The sequence below is a fragment of the Podarcis raffonei genome, chromosome 1, assembly GCF_027172205.1.
Source record: "Podarcis raffonei isolate rPodRaf1 chromosome 1, rPodRaf1.pri, whole genome shotgun sequence".
Classification (NCBI taxonomy): domain Eukaryota; kingdom Metazoa; phylum Chordata; class Lepidosauria; order Squamata; family Lacertidae; genus Podarcis; species Podarcis raffonei.
The window spans coordinates 67,579,451-67,594,782 of record NC_070602.1 but is presented as its reverse complement, the minus strand read 5'-3'; the positions used below and the strand labels follow the sequence as shown (position 1 = coordinate 67,594,782).

General features: G+C 42.0%; 1 protein-coding gene and 1 long non-coding RNA gene across 4 annotated transcripts in view; one reads left to right on the top strand and one right to left on the bottom strand.

Annotated features, from left to right (window-relative positions):
• The window catches only part of GALNT18 (polypeptide N-acetylgalactosaminyltransferase 18), a 327,555-nt gene that overhangs the window by 256,721 nt on the left and 55,502 nt on the right, over positions 1 to 15,332 (bottom strand). Inside the window, exon 1 of one of the 3 annotated variants that reach the window (XM_053391122.1) lies at positions 162 to 937. The exons of 1 other annotated variant lie outside the window; for it this stretch is intronic. In XM_053391122.1, the coding sequence (XP_053247097.1) occupies positions 162 to 396 (235 nt within the window). In that variant the 5' untranslated portion in view covers positions 397 to 937. Of the gene's footprint in view, positions 1 to 161; positions 938 to 15,332 lie in introns of those variants that run through there. One more of the 3 variants, XM_053391130.1, reaches the window with a different exon arrangement.
• On the top strand, positions 940 to 14,239 carry LOC128415210 (uncharacterized). Its single transcript, XR_008330891.1, has 2 exons — positions 940 to 1,396; positions 14,020 to 14,239. It is a non-coding gene; the product is annotated as an uncharacterized LOC128415210 (long non-coding RNA).

Genomic DNA, 15,332 nt, shown 5'->3' with positions numbered 1-15,332 from the left:
TGTCCCCCGCCCCCCATCTCGCCCTCCTCCATCCCGCCCCATGGCAAAAGGCATTTGACCTGGGGGGAACCACCACGCATACGGTTAAAAAAAACCAAAAACATTAGTGCAACCTGCAGACACGATTTAAACGCAGAAAATTGGAGGAAGAGACGAAGTACCTTGTATGTGCTGCTTGATGACATTCTCCAAATGGTCCAGCCTTTCTATAATCCTTAAAGTGTCCCCTTTGTCTTCCTCTAACTTTTTCTCCGAGATCGGCTCCTGCACTTTCACATAGACCGTGGCAATGTAGTTGGTCACCCAGCCCACGTAGAGCAAGCAAATGATGTTAGTCATTCCACTCAGGATCACGCAGGTGGACACCAAAGTTTTGGTTTTCCTGGTGCAAACCATGCTGAGATCCCTCCATATAGCTCCAAGGAAACCCTGTGGTCCGGTTACCAAACCGGTCGGCGAGAGAGAAACACACAAACCCACGGCACGCTATAAAGAAATAGTCGGCGTGTATATTATTAACAGCCTGCCTTCACTTTCTCCGAGGACTGGGGAGCGCGGAGCACGCCGCTCAAGTCAGTGAGTTCCCATGCGAAACCGGGGCTGCTCCCCGGACCAGGAACATCCCTTGCCCTACCCCGAAGCAGAGCTGAGGGGAGAGTTGGCGCCTCGAGGTTCCCGCAGGCTTAAAATAATAAAATAAAAAGAGCCTAAAACTTTTTTGCCTTCCCACCCCTCAAGAGCCGCAACAAGAGCAAACCCGTCCTCTTCCAGGCTGAGCAGCTTCGCCCCGGACGCCAGGCGCGTGGAAAGGTGCGGAGTCAGGTGCCCAAATGTTGCGAAAACTTTGTTCTCCTCGTCGGCGCTGCTTCCCACAGCCTCGCAGCCACCGCTCCAAAGCCAGCCCTTGGAAGCCGCGAGCGGGCGAGTGTACGGCCCGCAGACCGGCAGGCCTCCTCTCCAATGAGCGAGAGGCGCCGGCCCAGAGCGCGCCGGCGGCACCGATCGCCCGACCAATGGGGATGCGGGAGGGGCGGGGCTTCGTCAGAGGCCCACCTGCTGTATTGCATGCCTTCCTCTCAGTCGCTCACTCGCTAGCTCTGTGCGTTGTTAGGCGCGCGCGCTTAGCGCGAGGGCGTTTGCGAGGGGGAAACTCCCGGCCCGGGGAGCCAACCTGCAGCGCAGATTAAGCTCGGAGGCTCCTGCAACCCACCCACCGGGCCTGCTGAAGTTTTACCGCCCTCACCGAATGTGAGAGGAAAAGGTTAATTCTATTTGTTTTCCAGCCCAGCCTCTCTCTTCTGCTTCTTAGAGAACCTGCTGCGCCTCGCTGTTTTTATTTGGCTCCTGTTTATTGCCACCACCTGCGGCGCCCACCGTGACTAAGGGGGTCAATAAGGTATTTCGAAGCAAATAAGGCGATTATTGCTCGGGCAGCTCTTAACGCGGCTCCTCATCTTAGAATCTCATTGATCTGCTGCTGGGACGAAGCCAGGGAAATCCCCCTGGCGCCTATAAACCGCCGGGTCCCTTCCTCTTTGGCTGCATATATTCAGTAATTCCCCAATCTGGCAATGAATTAAAGTCCCGGCCCTGTTCACCGCTTGTTCGCGTGCTTCTGATTGCTAACTATATGGCTCTAATTGCATGATTGTTGCTTGTTATTATGTTCTTCTCCAGAAATAACTCACAGTCTCTTTTTCTGCGTACCCTCCCAAGAACTCCCGAGTGCTGCTGCATCATTGGATGACACTGTTATTGTGGTTGCTGAATTTATAACCCACCTTTCTACAAAAATACGCAAGGTGCCTTACACGAAACTAACATAGTACACAAAAAGATGAAAGACAAACTAGCAAAAACAAAAGCAGTTAAAAGTCAATGGGGTTTTACAGGTCAAAGTCAAACACTATAGAGACACTCTGCATATTATTCCTGTTTCTAGCGACATCTCTTATTTGTGTGGACATGCTGCCCACCGTCTCAAGTTGCATAGCTCTAACCAAACTTCTTTAGGTGCTTAGCCCACACAGTATTGCAAAAATGACACCAACTTCAAGTGTCATGGGCAAACTTTATTATTTGACAAGTCTGACCCTCCCTTATGTGCACCAAAGACATCAGGTCTATGCTTCTCTGAACTTAGGCAGGCCATCAGCCTGGGAGGGAGAAGATGGGAACAGGAGGGGGGAAATGGAAATGGACAGAGCTGAAACAGAGCAATAGGTGGGGTTGGTGAAGCCTTCTGTAAACAATCTCTGTGTTCGTTTATATGCAATCTTTTTATAAAGTGCTCCACAGCCCAAAGCTACCAAAGCAGAGTTCAATAAGAGAAAAGTTACAGACTAAAACCAGTGCTACAATAGTACAATTAATATTCCATAAAAGACAAAATAGCTGTGTTTTTTGGGAGGAGAGTGTTAGATAAAGATGGGATAACAGAGAGTGAGATAGGGTGACACGCTGAGAGAATGTTACAAAAGTGGGTGTACTTTTGCCCTGGCTCCACCCATAAGGGGGGGGAGAGAGAGAGCCTGCTGGATCAGGTCAAAGGTCCATCTAGTTCAACTTCCTGTTTGCACAGTGGCCAACCAGTTGTCTATGGGAAACCCATGAGCAGAACTTGAGCAAAACAACACTCTCCCCAACTGTAATTCCTTTCCCCAGCAGCTGGCATTCAAAGGCATGCTACCTCTGACAGAGGAGGAAGAACATATCCATTGTGACTAGTAACCACTGATAATCTTATCCCCCATGAATTTCTTTTAAAGACATCTAAGTTAGTGGTCATCACTACTGGCCTTGGTTCCACTCACTGCCAGTACAGGTGGTGACCATTTTGTTTGGATACAATTGGTGCATGACTAGCAACACGTGGGTCCTTTTGGACCAGGAAGAGGGCAGGGTGGGGAAGGCTTATGTGCGCTTTGCCAATTTGCGTGGGGGCCAGGAACAGAACCTGCACGCAAAATGCTTGCCACTTGTATGCCTTTGAGAAAACAAAACAAAAAAGGTTCTCCATCCTTGGACTACAGCAAACTGGATTCCAGTGAATGATTGGGAGGGGGGCTCTGTTTGAGGAAAAACTCCTATGAATACTTGTTTCACAAACACTTCAGTTACAGCTTTCTGTATAATGTGAATCTCCTGACATGAAATGGTTTAGTATCCTCCCTTCTCTCACATTTTTGCACATTGATGGCTCTCTTCTGAGGGATTTTTGTCATGGAGTAGGGGCTCTTGGTTTTTGTTTTAGAAAAAAACCCGCTCAGCTGCACTGCGATGGGCAGCTTGCCCCTCAGCCATTCCTGTTTTACAGGGTTGCTTGTTCTTTTTGCACAGGACCTTCCAATAAATGGTATAACAGTCCTCTGCCAATATTAATGGGCACTGCCTTTCTCTGTCCCCCTCTGTAATTCGAACACTACTCAGCACACTGACTGCTATAAAGCAATTAAATAGGTGCCCAAAGCATCGGAAGGCTCTAACTTGCTCAGCCCTTTGATAAACTGAGGCATAGGTGAAGGAACAGCAATGCCCTCTGACCTCGTAACTATGAACTATTTGTTCTCTTCAGCACTTCCTCCCATTTTTCGATGCTGTTACATTTAACTCCAGGGATTAGGTTGTATGTATGCTTGTACAAGGCTATGGAGGCGGTGGAAGGAAACTCAGCAGAACAGGGCTACGTATAGAAAAACACTCCTTATACCACAAGTATGGTGCTGGTAAATTCCCCTATAATTCTGCCAAATTAGTGGCCGCCGCTCCCCCCTAGAAGCACAGACCGCATACTGTTCAGGCCGAACTATAAATGCTACTTCCGAGGTGTCATGAGGTGAACTGCCTGTGAGGTAAAAGCCTGTAAGAGGAGGTAGCAAGTTACAGGGTATGAATGCTATTTGTAGTCATGTGGGTGGATCTGCTTGACTTGAAAATTTGTATGCAGCTTCAAATACTGATTGCAGGAGAGAACTGCATGCTGGCCTAGGAATGTTCTATATATATAAACAAACAAACAAATTCTCATGTGGACAGGATTATGTATTTAGTCAACTATGTTTCAACTACCATATTACATCTATAGAGGATTTATTTATGGTAGTCATGCTAATATCTGGAGACATCATGGTGGTGTCAGTGTCATGGCTGGGCCTGAACCTGGAACAGATCCAAGTTATCAGCTTCTTTCAAGCATGTCTGAAGTTGGACCACCATCACCCTCTCAAGCACCTTACTCAAAAGGGGATATTCATCACTGGGTGATTGCTGTTTTAACACCCTGGTTACAGAGTGGTTCTCTTAAGGGGACAACACACATCTTCATGTAGCTTGTCCACATCCTCATGTCGCTACATTCAAAACTAATAGACAACTTGGATTTAGTGTCTTGGACTATGATCTCTTACATGCGGTTATAGGCATTTTTCATAACACACTCATGAGAACTCTGATATGTGCCTTTATAGCTCCTTGAAAATTCTGTTGGTGAATGTCAGCAGCTCTGATGACCTGACTTCATTCAGCTAATATACTGTCTCCTAGATCAGAACCAATATGCCTCTGAATGCCGGTCTCTGGAGAACAGCAACAGAAGCAAGTTATTACGCTCATGTCCTTCTTGCTTACATCCTGTAGGCATTTGATTTGCCAGTGTGAGACACAGGATGCTGGACCATAAAAGGCTTTGGTCTAAACCAGTGGAGCTCTTTTTAGGTCCTTATAGTTTGCTAGGCACAGAAGTGGAACAGTCATATCAGCCATTGTCCCCGTTTCCCACCCCCCACCCCCATTGCTCTTAAATAATAGCTCTTTTCCAGATTGGTGACCTGCAGTGCAGAAGGTACACATACTCCAACTACATTTAATATTTTCAGTCATTTAGTTATGTAAATGTTTAGGTTCAAAAAGCTTTACTATTAATTTTTTTAATCAATCCTTACATCACTTCCTGTGTTTAAGCAGGGTTAAGCAGAGCCAATGACTTCCATTAGATTGCCAAATAAAGCAAAGATTTGAACTCAGCTCTTCCCATACAAAACCCAACAATCTACCTACTACACCAGCCTTGCCCAGCCTCCAGATGTTTTGTGTTAGAGGTCCCATCATCCTTGACCATTGTTTGTCCTGGCTGGGACTGATGGGAGTTGGTGTCCAAAACATTTTACAAGCACTAAATTGAGGAAGATTGTGCCACACAATTATGTTTACCTTATATATATATATATATATATCTTAAATATAATGAGCAGAAGCACTTGTTAGAAAAGTCAAAGAGAAGCAATAACCTACTCTGTGTTTCAAACCACAGATGATTACACCTGCGAACCACCTATTTCGCTGAATACCATGAGGCATAAAAAAATAATCATGATTAATTTACTTAAAATATATTATTTGATTGCAATTAAATATTAAGTAGCAAGCAGCATGTGACTAAGCACATATGAACAGCAAGCAGCATTCATTTCCCCAGTCTGAACAATCAATCTTATAGTTATCACTCTTTAAAAAACACCGAATGTAAGAAGAGCCCTGCTGGATCAGACCAAAGGCCCATCTATGTATACCCAGGTGGGGTATATCTTCTTCTTCTTCTTCTTCTTCTTCTTCTTCTTCTTCTTATTATTATTATTATTATTATTAACAACTCCAGCAACCTGTTCTCACAATGGCCAACCAGATGCCTATGAGAAGCCCAATAGTGTTCCATTTGCAATGTGATCATATATATATATATATATATATATATATATATATATATATATACACTCTCTCTCTCTCTCTCTCTCTCTCTCTCTCTCAGAAGAAAGACCCACTGAGTTTGTGGATCTTATTCCCAGATAAATGAGCAAAGCATCACTACCCAGATTTCCTAGGTGGAACCTGGATGGATTTGTTCTCAAAGATTACACTGTTTGAATGGATTTTCTGCTATTTTCTCCCTTGCCATCCGATCCTTTATTTGAAAATATAGATTTTGAGCGTTCTTCAGTAAGTAACATTTTTCTATTCAGGACTGTTAGAACCAGGCAGAAAATGAGTGAGAGCTCACTTGCTCATTCATCACAATTTAAAATGAGGGGAATCTTGTTCTGAGAGTCTCACTGAATGTAAGTACTTTGATACTGTTATTTCAGCTGGGGCCATTGATGCCCCATCTGCACTATAAATTTAAAGCAGTATCATACCACTCCAAATACTCATGGCTTCCCCCAAGGAAACCTGCAAACTATAGTTTCTTCGGAGTGATGAGGTTTAGGGGACCCCAGTTCCCCTCACAAAAGACCCTGATGTTGGGAAAGATTGAGGGCACAAGGAGAAGAGGAAGACAGAGGACAAGATGGTTGGACAGTGTTCTCGAAGCTACTGACATGAGTTTGACCAAACAGCGGGAGGCAGTGGAAGACAGGAGTGCCTGGTGTGCTCTGGTCCATGGAGTCATGAAGAGTCGGACACGACTAAACGACTAAACAACAACAACAACAACAACTCCCCTCACAGAGCTATAAGTCTCAGAGTGGTTTAACAGCCAATCCCTCTTTCCAGGGAACTCTGGGAATTGTAGCTCTGTGAAGAGAGCAGGGAGTCCTGCCAATGTTTATCATCCTTAATAAACTACCGTTCCCAGGATTTGCCTAGGAGAGGGGAGTCATGATCATTTAAAATGGCATGATACTGCTTTCAATGTATAGTGCATATGGGGCCTGAGAGGGATGTGGCATCAGCCTCACGATAGTGGCTTGTGCCTGTGTGTGATGGTTGTTCAGTCAGCTGAACAAGACACAGAAAGGTCTCTGGGGTTTGGAAGGTGAAGGCCAGAAGTTCACTCTTCAATTCAATGAGCTAATTAGCTCAGCATGTACTTCTAACTGTACATTGCCATTCAGCGTTGTAATACAACAGCTGGAGTGAGCTAATAATAAGACTAATTAGAATATAAGTGTAGAGTCCACCAGTCCCAAGAGCACTGAGTAAAAAGAAAAAAAGAATGCAGGAAAGAGGCAGCAAAGTCAGGGTGCTGACATATTTAGTGGATGTGTTTGCTTTCCTCTGTTTATTCTGCTCTTCCTTTTCTTTCAACTCTCCCTATCTCTGCTTATTACTTCTCTTTAGATAAGCAGCAAGAGCTCTGCTGGATCAGGCCAAAAGCCCATCTAGTCCAAAACTGCTCTCACAGTAACCAACATGAAGCCTGCAAGCAGAGCCTGAGCACAACAGCTGCATTCACTTCCCAGCAGCTGATAATCAGTTCCATTTTCTGCGTCTTCTTCACTTTTCTTCATTCTATCCCCATTCTGCCCCCACCATTATTCTTATATAATTTCCACTTGCTAAATCTCTGCCTTCATTATAAACTGATCACAGGCTCCTTTGCTTAGCTTGCTTAATTTATAATGCACAAAGAATTGGTGATCAGAAATCTCCGTTGTGATGTGTCGTGTAGACAAGAGCTGGCCCTAAGATAATTTTGCTTCATACAAAGACCAGGAAAGCCTGATCGTGAGTGGTGAACGGTGCTGACGCAGACAAATGGGAGGGTAGCTATAAGTAAGACAAGGACATTTAGGTAATTTAACTTGTTCTCAATGATCCCATGATTCAGAACAAGCCTTTGCCCAGAACATTTAGTAGTGCCAAGTGCTGGCATATCTAGCATTTTATAATCTGGAAGCAGAATAAAGACAAATAATATGCCATTTCATTTCTGTGATTTTGGCTGTTATTTAGCATAAAATGGCGGTGATGGTGGCTGCAATAAAATGTTGGTGTGGAGTACTCCTGTTCAGAGCCCCAGCCTTCCAATTTGACATACTCCATACTGTTCCCCCTCATTTATTTTTAGTCCTGTCCCCCCAAACAACAGATATTCAGCATTCTGTGAAAACTGAGTGTGCTCAGCCTTCTTGGGCCTGTTTTCGGTTATGTTGGTTTCCCCCCCTAAATATTTTTTTAACTTCTGCAGACCTTGCAGGTTCCCATAAGGCTAACTGATAGCCTTGTTTTTACTACATGGCTCTTAAAACACAGTACCTGAATCCGCTGTTAGTGTATATGACATTTGTGTGACACTTTCCCACAAAAATGTTATGACGTGGTATACAAACATTGTTAATAAACACACACAAACACACCATTCCTTCTCACACACTCAATTATGTGCTCATGCTATTTTAAAACTGTAGCAGACCTTGGAATGAGTATTTTCTCTACTGTTAATGAAATGTCCTTAATTACATTTATTCTCCTGTTGGGACAGCAGCTGAACATGACTAATATTGTTGTCCAGCTACTGTTTTGCCCCTTAGCAAAGCTTGTGCTAGAAATATGAAATCCTTTTGCTAATCTCAAATAGCTTGTTCACTGGGAAAGACTCTTCAGTTTATTATTATTTCCATTTGTAGACCACTCTACTATCCAACAGATCTCAAAGCAGTTTGCATACACAATAAAACCATATCCAATGATTCACATAACAAAATACATAAAAATATCCATTAACATAATATAAAATAAATAAAATCAGAAAGCACTACAAGGCAATGTAATGTACAATTTCAAGCAACACAACATACAGGTACATAAAATCATTCATCCAATCTCACTATGCACCCATTTCACACAAGTACCACAACCATTCACTACATCAAACATTATATCTATCACCTACCCGTACATAAACCACTCACACTCAGCAATATTACAACCCACATACAAGGGGACACGCATACAGAAATAAGACAGACTATTAATATCTGAAGGGGTAATGGACTTATGCACGTCACCTGGACCACTTAATACTCCTCTCCCATCTCTGATTTGAGAGGGGCCCAGATCTCTAGCAAAGTAGGATTTCTCCCAACTACAGAAACAACATGCATGGTATTGCACAACCTCAAGGAGAGCCAGTGTGGTGTAGTGGTTAAGAGTGGTAGACTCGTAATCTGGTGAACCAGATTCGCTTCCCCGCTCCTCCACATGCAGCTGCTGGGTGACCTTGGGCTAGTCACACTTTGAAGTCTCTCAGCCCCACTCACCTCACAGAGTGTTTGTTGTGGGGGAGGAAGGGAAAGGAGAATGTTAGCCGCTTTGAGACTCCTTTGGGTAGTGATAAAGCGGGGTATCAAATCCAAACTCTTCCAAACTCTTATTCAACACCTGCCTGATAAATGAGTGATTGGCACTGGCAGGAGACACAAACCTCAAACTCATACTCGTGGTGGCTGTAGAAGTCACCATAAATTCAAATTGTTGCAACCAACCAGATTCTAGGCTCCGCTTTTACACCAGCAACTTGGTAGAACTACAACAATCAGATAGGATATGCCATCTGTTACATGCCCCTTCTCTGCTGAAACTTCAGTCACACCTTAATTACTGATGTGCAGACTACTGAAAATGAGATATATTGAGCATGGTACCAAAACATCAAGCACATGAGTCTGATGGAATATATATCCCCTTCCATCTTCCTTGACTGAGGGCATTAGACCTTGAAGCAATCTGCCTTACAACTGTTCCAACCATACCCTAGTTCCATGCATTCTGGTTCCATATCTTTTCTAGGGCTAAGCCAAAGCAGAAATCAAATCAGATTTGCTTTAATGTCACTTTAATAAGCAGGGTTTTGTGGAGGCAGAGAGGGTCTGAGGCTGCCCAGAATCTGTTGGATCCCAAGCTATTCCTGCGGCTATTGTGTCAGGACAGCATAGTGATCATCCTGCCCCCCTGCACTTTCCACCCTGATCTCTGCATTCAGTGGGACTGCAGATACCAAAAGCTTCCAAAAGTCAGTGGCCAGGGTCTGGATTCCCTCTTTAGTCTGGATCCAGCCATATGTGAGTGTGTGTATGTGTGCTGAAGCACAAAAACAATATCCCAATGGTAATCAAAATATGGAATAGTATTCCTGTTAAACAAGTAGGGTGAACATTATCCACATTAAAAACTGAACTATATCTTTTAGGAATAACTTGGACGATTGATTAATGCAAGGGATTCCTTGCACAATCCACCATATTTTCTTCTACAAACATTCTCCTTTATATCCGTGCTGCCAGTGCAAATTCAGTAACTCTACATATTAAATATTTGGTCACACAGAGATATTTTACTTTAAGCAGATCATTGGCATTTTGAATATGTTTTCGATCCAGATGTAAATTTTCTGCTTTGTTCAGTGTACATTGGACATCAAAGTAAATAATAGCATAGATCTTCAACAGCATGAGTCACACATACAAAATCTCATTATAATGCCAGTCAAGGGGGCTGCATTTGCACTGTTTGGCATCTCAGTGCCGCCAAAACTTGTGGTGGGAAATAGGGATCAGACCTTGATAATAATTCTCTAATGCATGTGTCATTTTTCGATTAAAATCTTGAGGTCTGAATCACCCCAGGTGTTGCTATGGATAAGATTCTTGACAGGGTTTTTTTTTTTTTGTCCCTACAGATTTTACTGAAATTCCAGAGCTTTACATTTTTTGCCTTTTTTACACAAAAATAACTGACTACTCTTATTATCAGTTTTTCCTTGTTCCAAATAATGTTTCTTAGTCAACCTCCTCTTCTCCACCAATTGAATGTTGATATTATATATTTTGATTAGCACAAAAGCCCCATTTGAACTCTATTTTTTGTCCATAAATATGCTGTGGAGGTTCTTGTGATTAGATATTTTAAAGTGTTTTGTTTCAGCCAAATCATATATTTCTTCTCACTACAAGGAACCATTTTGCCTAAGAAGACTCTTACTTCTGGGGGATCCCAAATTCCTCCCTTTAGGTTTTGAAAAGCTCTTTGAAAACCTGTTAAATGAGGATCCAATGCAAGTTTTTCAGAAAACCAGACATCCAAATAATTAAAATGCTGGACTTATTCAGTTGCTTTGTCCATCAAGGGCCCATTAATTACAATGGTGGATATATTCCATATACACAACTACTTTTCCTCTTACTGTACTTTACATGGGGTTGTTCTGTTTGACAAATGGCCCCATAGCCCCTCAAAAACCACCTCAGTCCAATTTGCATGGCAGATAGTAGAAGCATGTCAGCATCATTACAGTAAAACAGAGCTAAGACGACAGTATCAACACTGGCAAATAGGTTATTTACTACAATTCATGGACCAGATCATTTACATACAATTAAATGAAAATGGAGCCAATAGCGGGCATTTCTCTAGAGAGCTGTCCATCAGTTTTCATTGTAACCCTTAACTGCGGCTTCTGTATAGAAGGTCTTTCAAACATGGAAGTCTGCAATTGACACCGTAATCTGTTTCAATTTATCCTGTCAAAAGATCATCTGTTTAACAAGCACACCATTATAGCTACAAAGGCCTGATGTCTTTGGGCCTTGAGCATATTTATTTATGGTATGCTTCGGAGCATATCCTTGGTCAATTGCCACCTTGCTGGTGCCCTGCCCTGTTCCCACACTGTCCAGGTACGCAGCATCACTGTCAGCACCAATCCAGCACATCTTGCTGGTCATGCATTGAGTGGCCTTCTCTTCATGATACTTCTCCCACAGTTTGCTCTATGAAATATTCTGAAATAATAAAGTAACGCTGACCTGTGGTCAGTTACTTCAGATGTGTCTGTCTGTGATAGCAATCTATATAAAAACACAAATTAAACTTGCAATTTTAGGGCAATTTCACACAGTTCATGAGGGCAAATCTATGTTAAATAGCTACTGCACACTTAGAAGTGGCTTGCTTTGACAGGTTTTCCTGTGTGACATGTATTTACATACTCAGGCCTGTTGCATTCACACTTTAGCAAAATGTAAGTGTATGCTTTAAAAAAAAGCAACATGTGTGAAGCAGGCTTTAGTAATGAAACTGTGATGAAGTACCAGGTTGAGAGAGAACAGTGAGGCCTCATCAGTTCCTTGTATTGTTAATTAGTATAATGATGATGACTAAGCACATTAAATATACACAATATTCGAAGGCCTATAAAACACTCATGTTAACAATTACCATCTGCCATTGTTAAATAAAGAAGATGTCCTCTGTTGAGCTGAAAGAATTGTCACTAAGAGAAACCAGAAGAGCTATATCTGAAGTGTTCTCAGTTACACAGCTGAAGATTTGACCTTGATGAATCTGTGGGGGTTTTTTTAAAATGATGCCTTATACGTAGCTGGAAAAATAGAAATCAGAAGGGATGGGGAACAGGTTTATATCCCTCAAGAGGTTTCATTATGTAGGACTTCTTACTATTCCATTATGTAGCACCTCTTACAAACAGCTCTTGGGATCCAAGTGTTGAAAGGATCTTAAAAAGTATGATACAGTTGCACGTTACACAGCAAATTACAAAAGAAAGCGGAACGGTTTGAAGAATGAAATGGTGGACCTCTGAGTGGTTTTGTGGGTCAGGGGAGCGGGGAAGGGCAGGCGTTGTATATGACAGCTTTGGTTCTCTTATTTAGGTAGAGAAGCAACACATTTTTATGTGTTTGAAGTGCCCATAGCAGCAGACCTCTTGAAATGCTCCAAATGCTGGTAAAATCAACATACAAGCAGCATGTGCGTCTGTAGGAAATTTTCCAGGGGACGGGACAAAGGGGGTGTAAGATAGGAGAGGGAGGGAGGGGGGGAGAAGAATAGTGCCTGTATGCTTTTCCTCATATCTCATTCCTCAAAAGCATTTAGGATGCTTCAAGACAACCTGTTTATCAAGCAAGGAGATTAGATGGTGGTTTTTATTCAGCATTCTGATTTGTTTGCAGGGAGGATAAGTAATATGGCATCAAAGCCTGTGTTATCTATGTCAAGCATGTGGACCATCTAGACATGTAGACTTTGATGTGTTTTAATCATTCTTACTGTTAATTTTAATTATTTTTAAATGTTTTTCATTTTTAACCACTTTTACAGATAATTTTAGTATGTCATATAAACTGCAAGCGGTATAGGATTTAAAATAAAATAAAATAAAATAATTCCTCACTTTCCTGTGCATTTCCCCATCACTTCCATTTTCACAAAATGTCTGATTTAGGGGGGAAGCAGGGTTGTCACTCAAGACTTCCCAATCAATTATAATTGTGCAACCTGAATTTCCTGGTATGTTACTGAATCGTACCCAAAAATACTGACAGTGGAAGCACACTTGCTCTTTTTTTTTTAATGAAAGCTGGGAATCTGGAAATTGTGGTTCATCAGGGGGCAACTGCCCCCCTTGCTTCCCCCCTCCCCCTGTAGACTCCCATAGCAAGTAGGTAGAGCCTGCCAATTACTGTTTTTTAAAAAAGCTATAGAAGCCATGATTTAAGTTGAGGAAGGAGTTGGAGTGTGGGGCTTGTTGGTTTCATTAACAGCCTCCATACCTTGTTGCTCAAAATTTGTCCCTTTGTCCTTCCCAAAACTAGAAATCTATGCCTTAAATTCAGTATGCTTTACTAATTTCATTTATTCACCACTTGTATATCCTACCTTTTCTCCCCTCACTCTATTCTCACAACAACCTTGTGAAGTATGTTAGGCTGAGAGACAGTGACTGGCTCAAGGTCACTCAGTGAGGTTCATGGCCCAGTGAGGATTTGACCCTGGATGAAGTCAAATCACTATGGCACAAAACTCATTTTCAACTAGGCTTTGTCAACTCACTAGTGCATCACGATGTGCCCTAAAGCAGGAAGAAGTGGTAAGTTCATATCTATATTTTTATCTTTATCTATATCTGCTTCATTTTATGGCGTTTGAAAAAACACTGCAGAATTGAGCTTTTAGTCCCTTTTGTTGAATTTCTTCCACATTTTTGCATGTTCTTGGAAGGGGTTCTAGGTTTGAATCATTAAAAGTTCATGTTACTCAACCATAAGTTCATCTCCCTAAAACCTTTTGCAATTTTGTGATGTTCAGCTGTGGGAATTGCCCTCATGCACCCTCCCCATGGAGATTAATGGTACCAGCAGTCCTAATGGCTTCTGTTTGATTTGGATATGAATGGTCCATTGCCTTGTTAATTTTTATTGACTTCCTTTGTATGCTATTTCACAGGTACTGGACAAAATACACACACCAGTTTCCTGACTCCACAGAAACTGACAAAGCCAAGAAGTCTTCTATACTATCATCCTTGGAATCTTTTTCAATTGGTTTGGGTGGGGTGGTGGTGGAAGTGTTCCTTATTTAAAATGGGAAGCCTCCATTTATTTAATATGTGTTTGTAATTTTGTATTCTGCTAGCCAGATGGCAAATAAAATATTCAGCAGAGCGGTGTTCAGTGTCTATGTAGTCAATGTAGTTTTGCTCTGGAATGCCTGTGTATAGTTGTCTGTTTCAAAGCCAAATAAGCTGCAAGGAGGAGAAATGATATAAATGACAATCTGTTTCCTTTATAGTTTGAGGTCTGTGCCAAATGTAAATGAAAACAACCCAAAATGCCCATTCTGTCATGTTTCTGTACTGTTGCCGCTTGACACTGAGTACTTATTATTGGGAGTTTCCATGTCTTATTAACACTTGGTACTGAAAGGGCTTAAGACGTTCTCCCTATCTACTTCTACTGAGACAAGACATGGTTCAGAAGGATCTGCATCTTGCAATACAGAGGCTGGACACGTTTACCTGAAAGCAACATGCACAGTGTTCTGGTAAAAATATAGAATGAGCCTCCTCTACTGGAGAAAGATCAGCTCAATGGAATAATACAGATGATGATGGTGATGAATACATAGCGATTCTGCCATGCTACTATATTTATATCATACCTTAGTGATGTCAGCTGATGGATGGGTAGGCATGGTTTGGGGAAAGTGGCCTTGTGGACCAAACTGTACCCTCTGGTGGGCAAAGATGGACTAGAGGTTCCCCACCGCTACCTTAGAGGTAGAACATCCACTTTGCATTATTTCAGTTGTGCAGATTATTATACTTGTACCTCTGAAGGCTTGCATGATTGACTAAAAAATCTAATGCACTTAATACCTGTTTTAAAACATCAGCAGCTAAAAACATTAGACCCCCCTCCTCCTGCTCATCTCTAGCCCCTAAATAGTTTAATCAAGAAGATATGCAGGATAGAATGAGGTGGTGACTTATAGTGGAGCGTGCTTATAAATAATAATAATAATAATAATAATAATAATAATAATAGTAATTTTATTTATACCCTGCCCTTCCCAGTTCAGAAAACCAGGCTCAGGGCAGCTAACAACAAATTTAAAACACTTAATTGTAATACAACATAGAAGCAGCATAAAATACAGTATAAAAGCATGAATAACAATAAAATTCAAAGTTCAAAAATCAATTTGGGGGAAATCCATCCAATAAACATTAGTTAGTCACCAGGGCTAGCTGGCTGAAT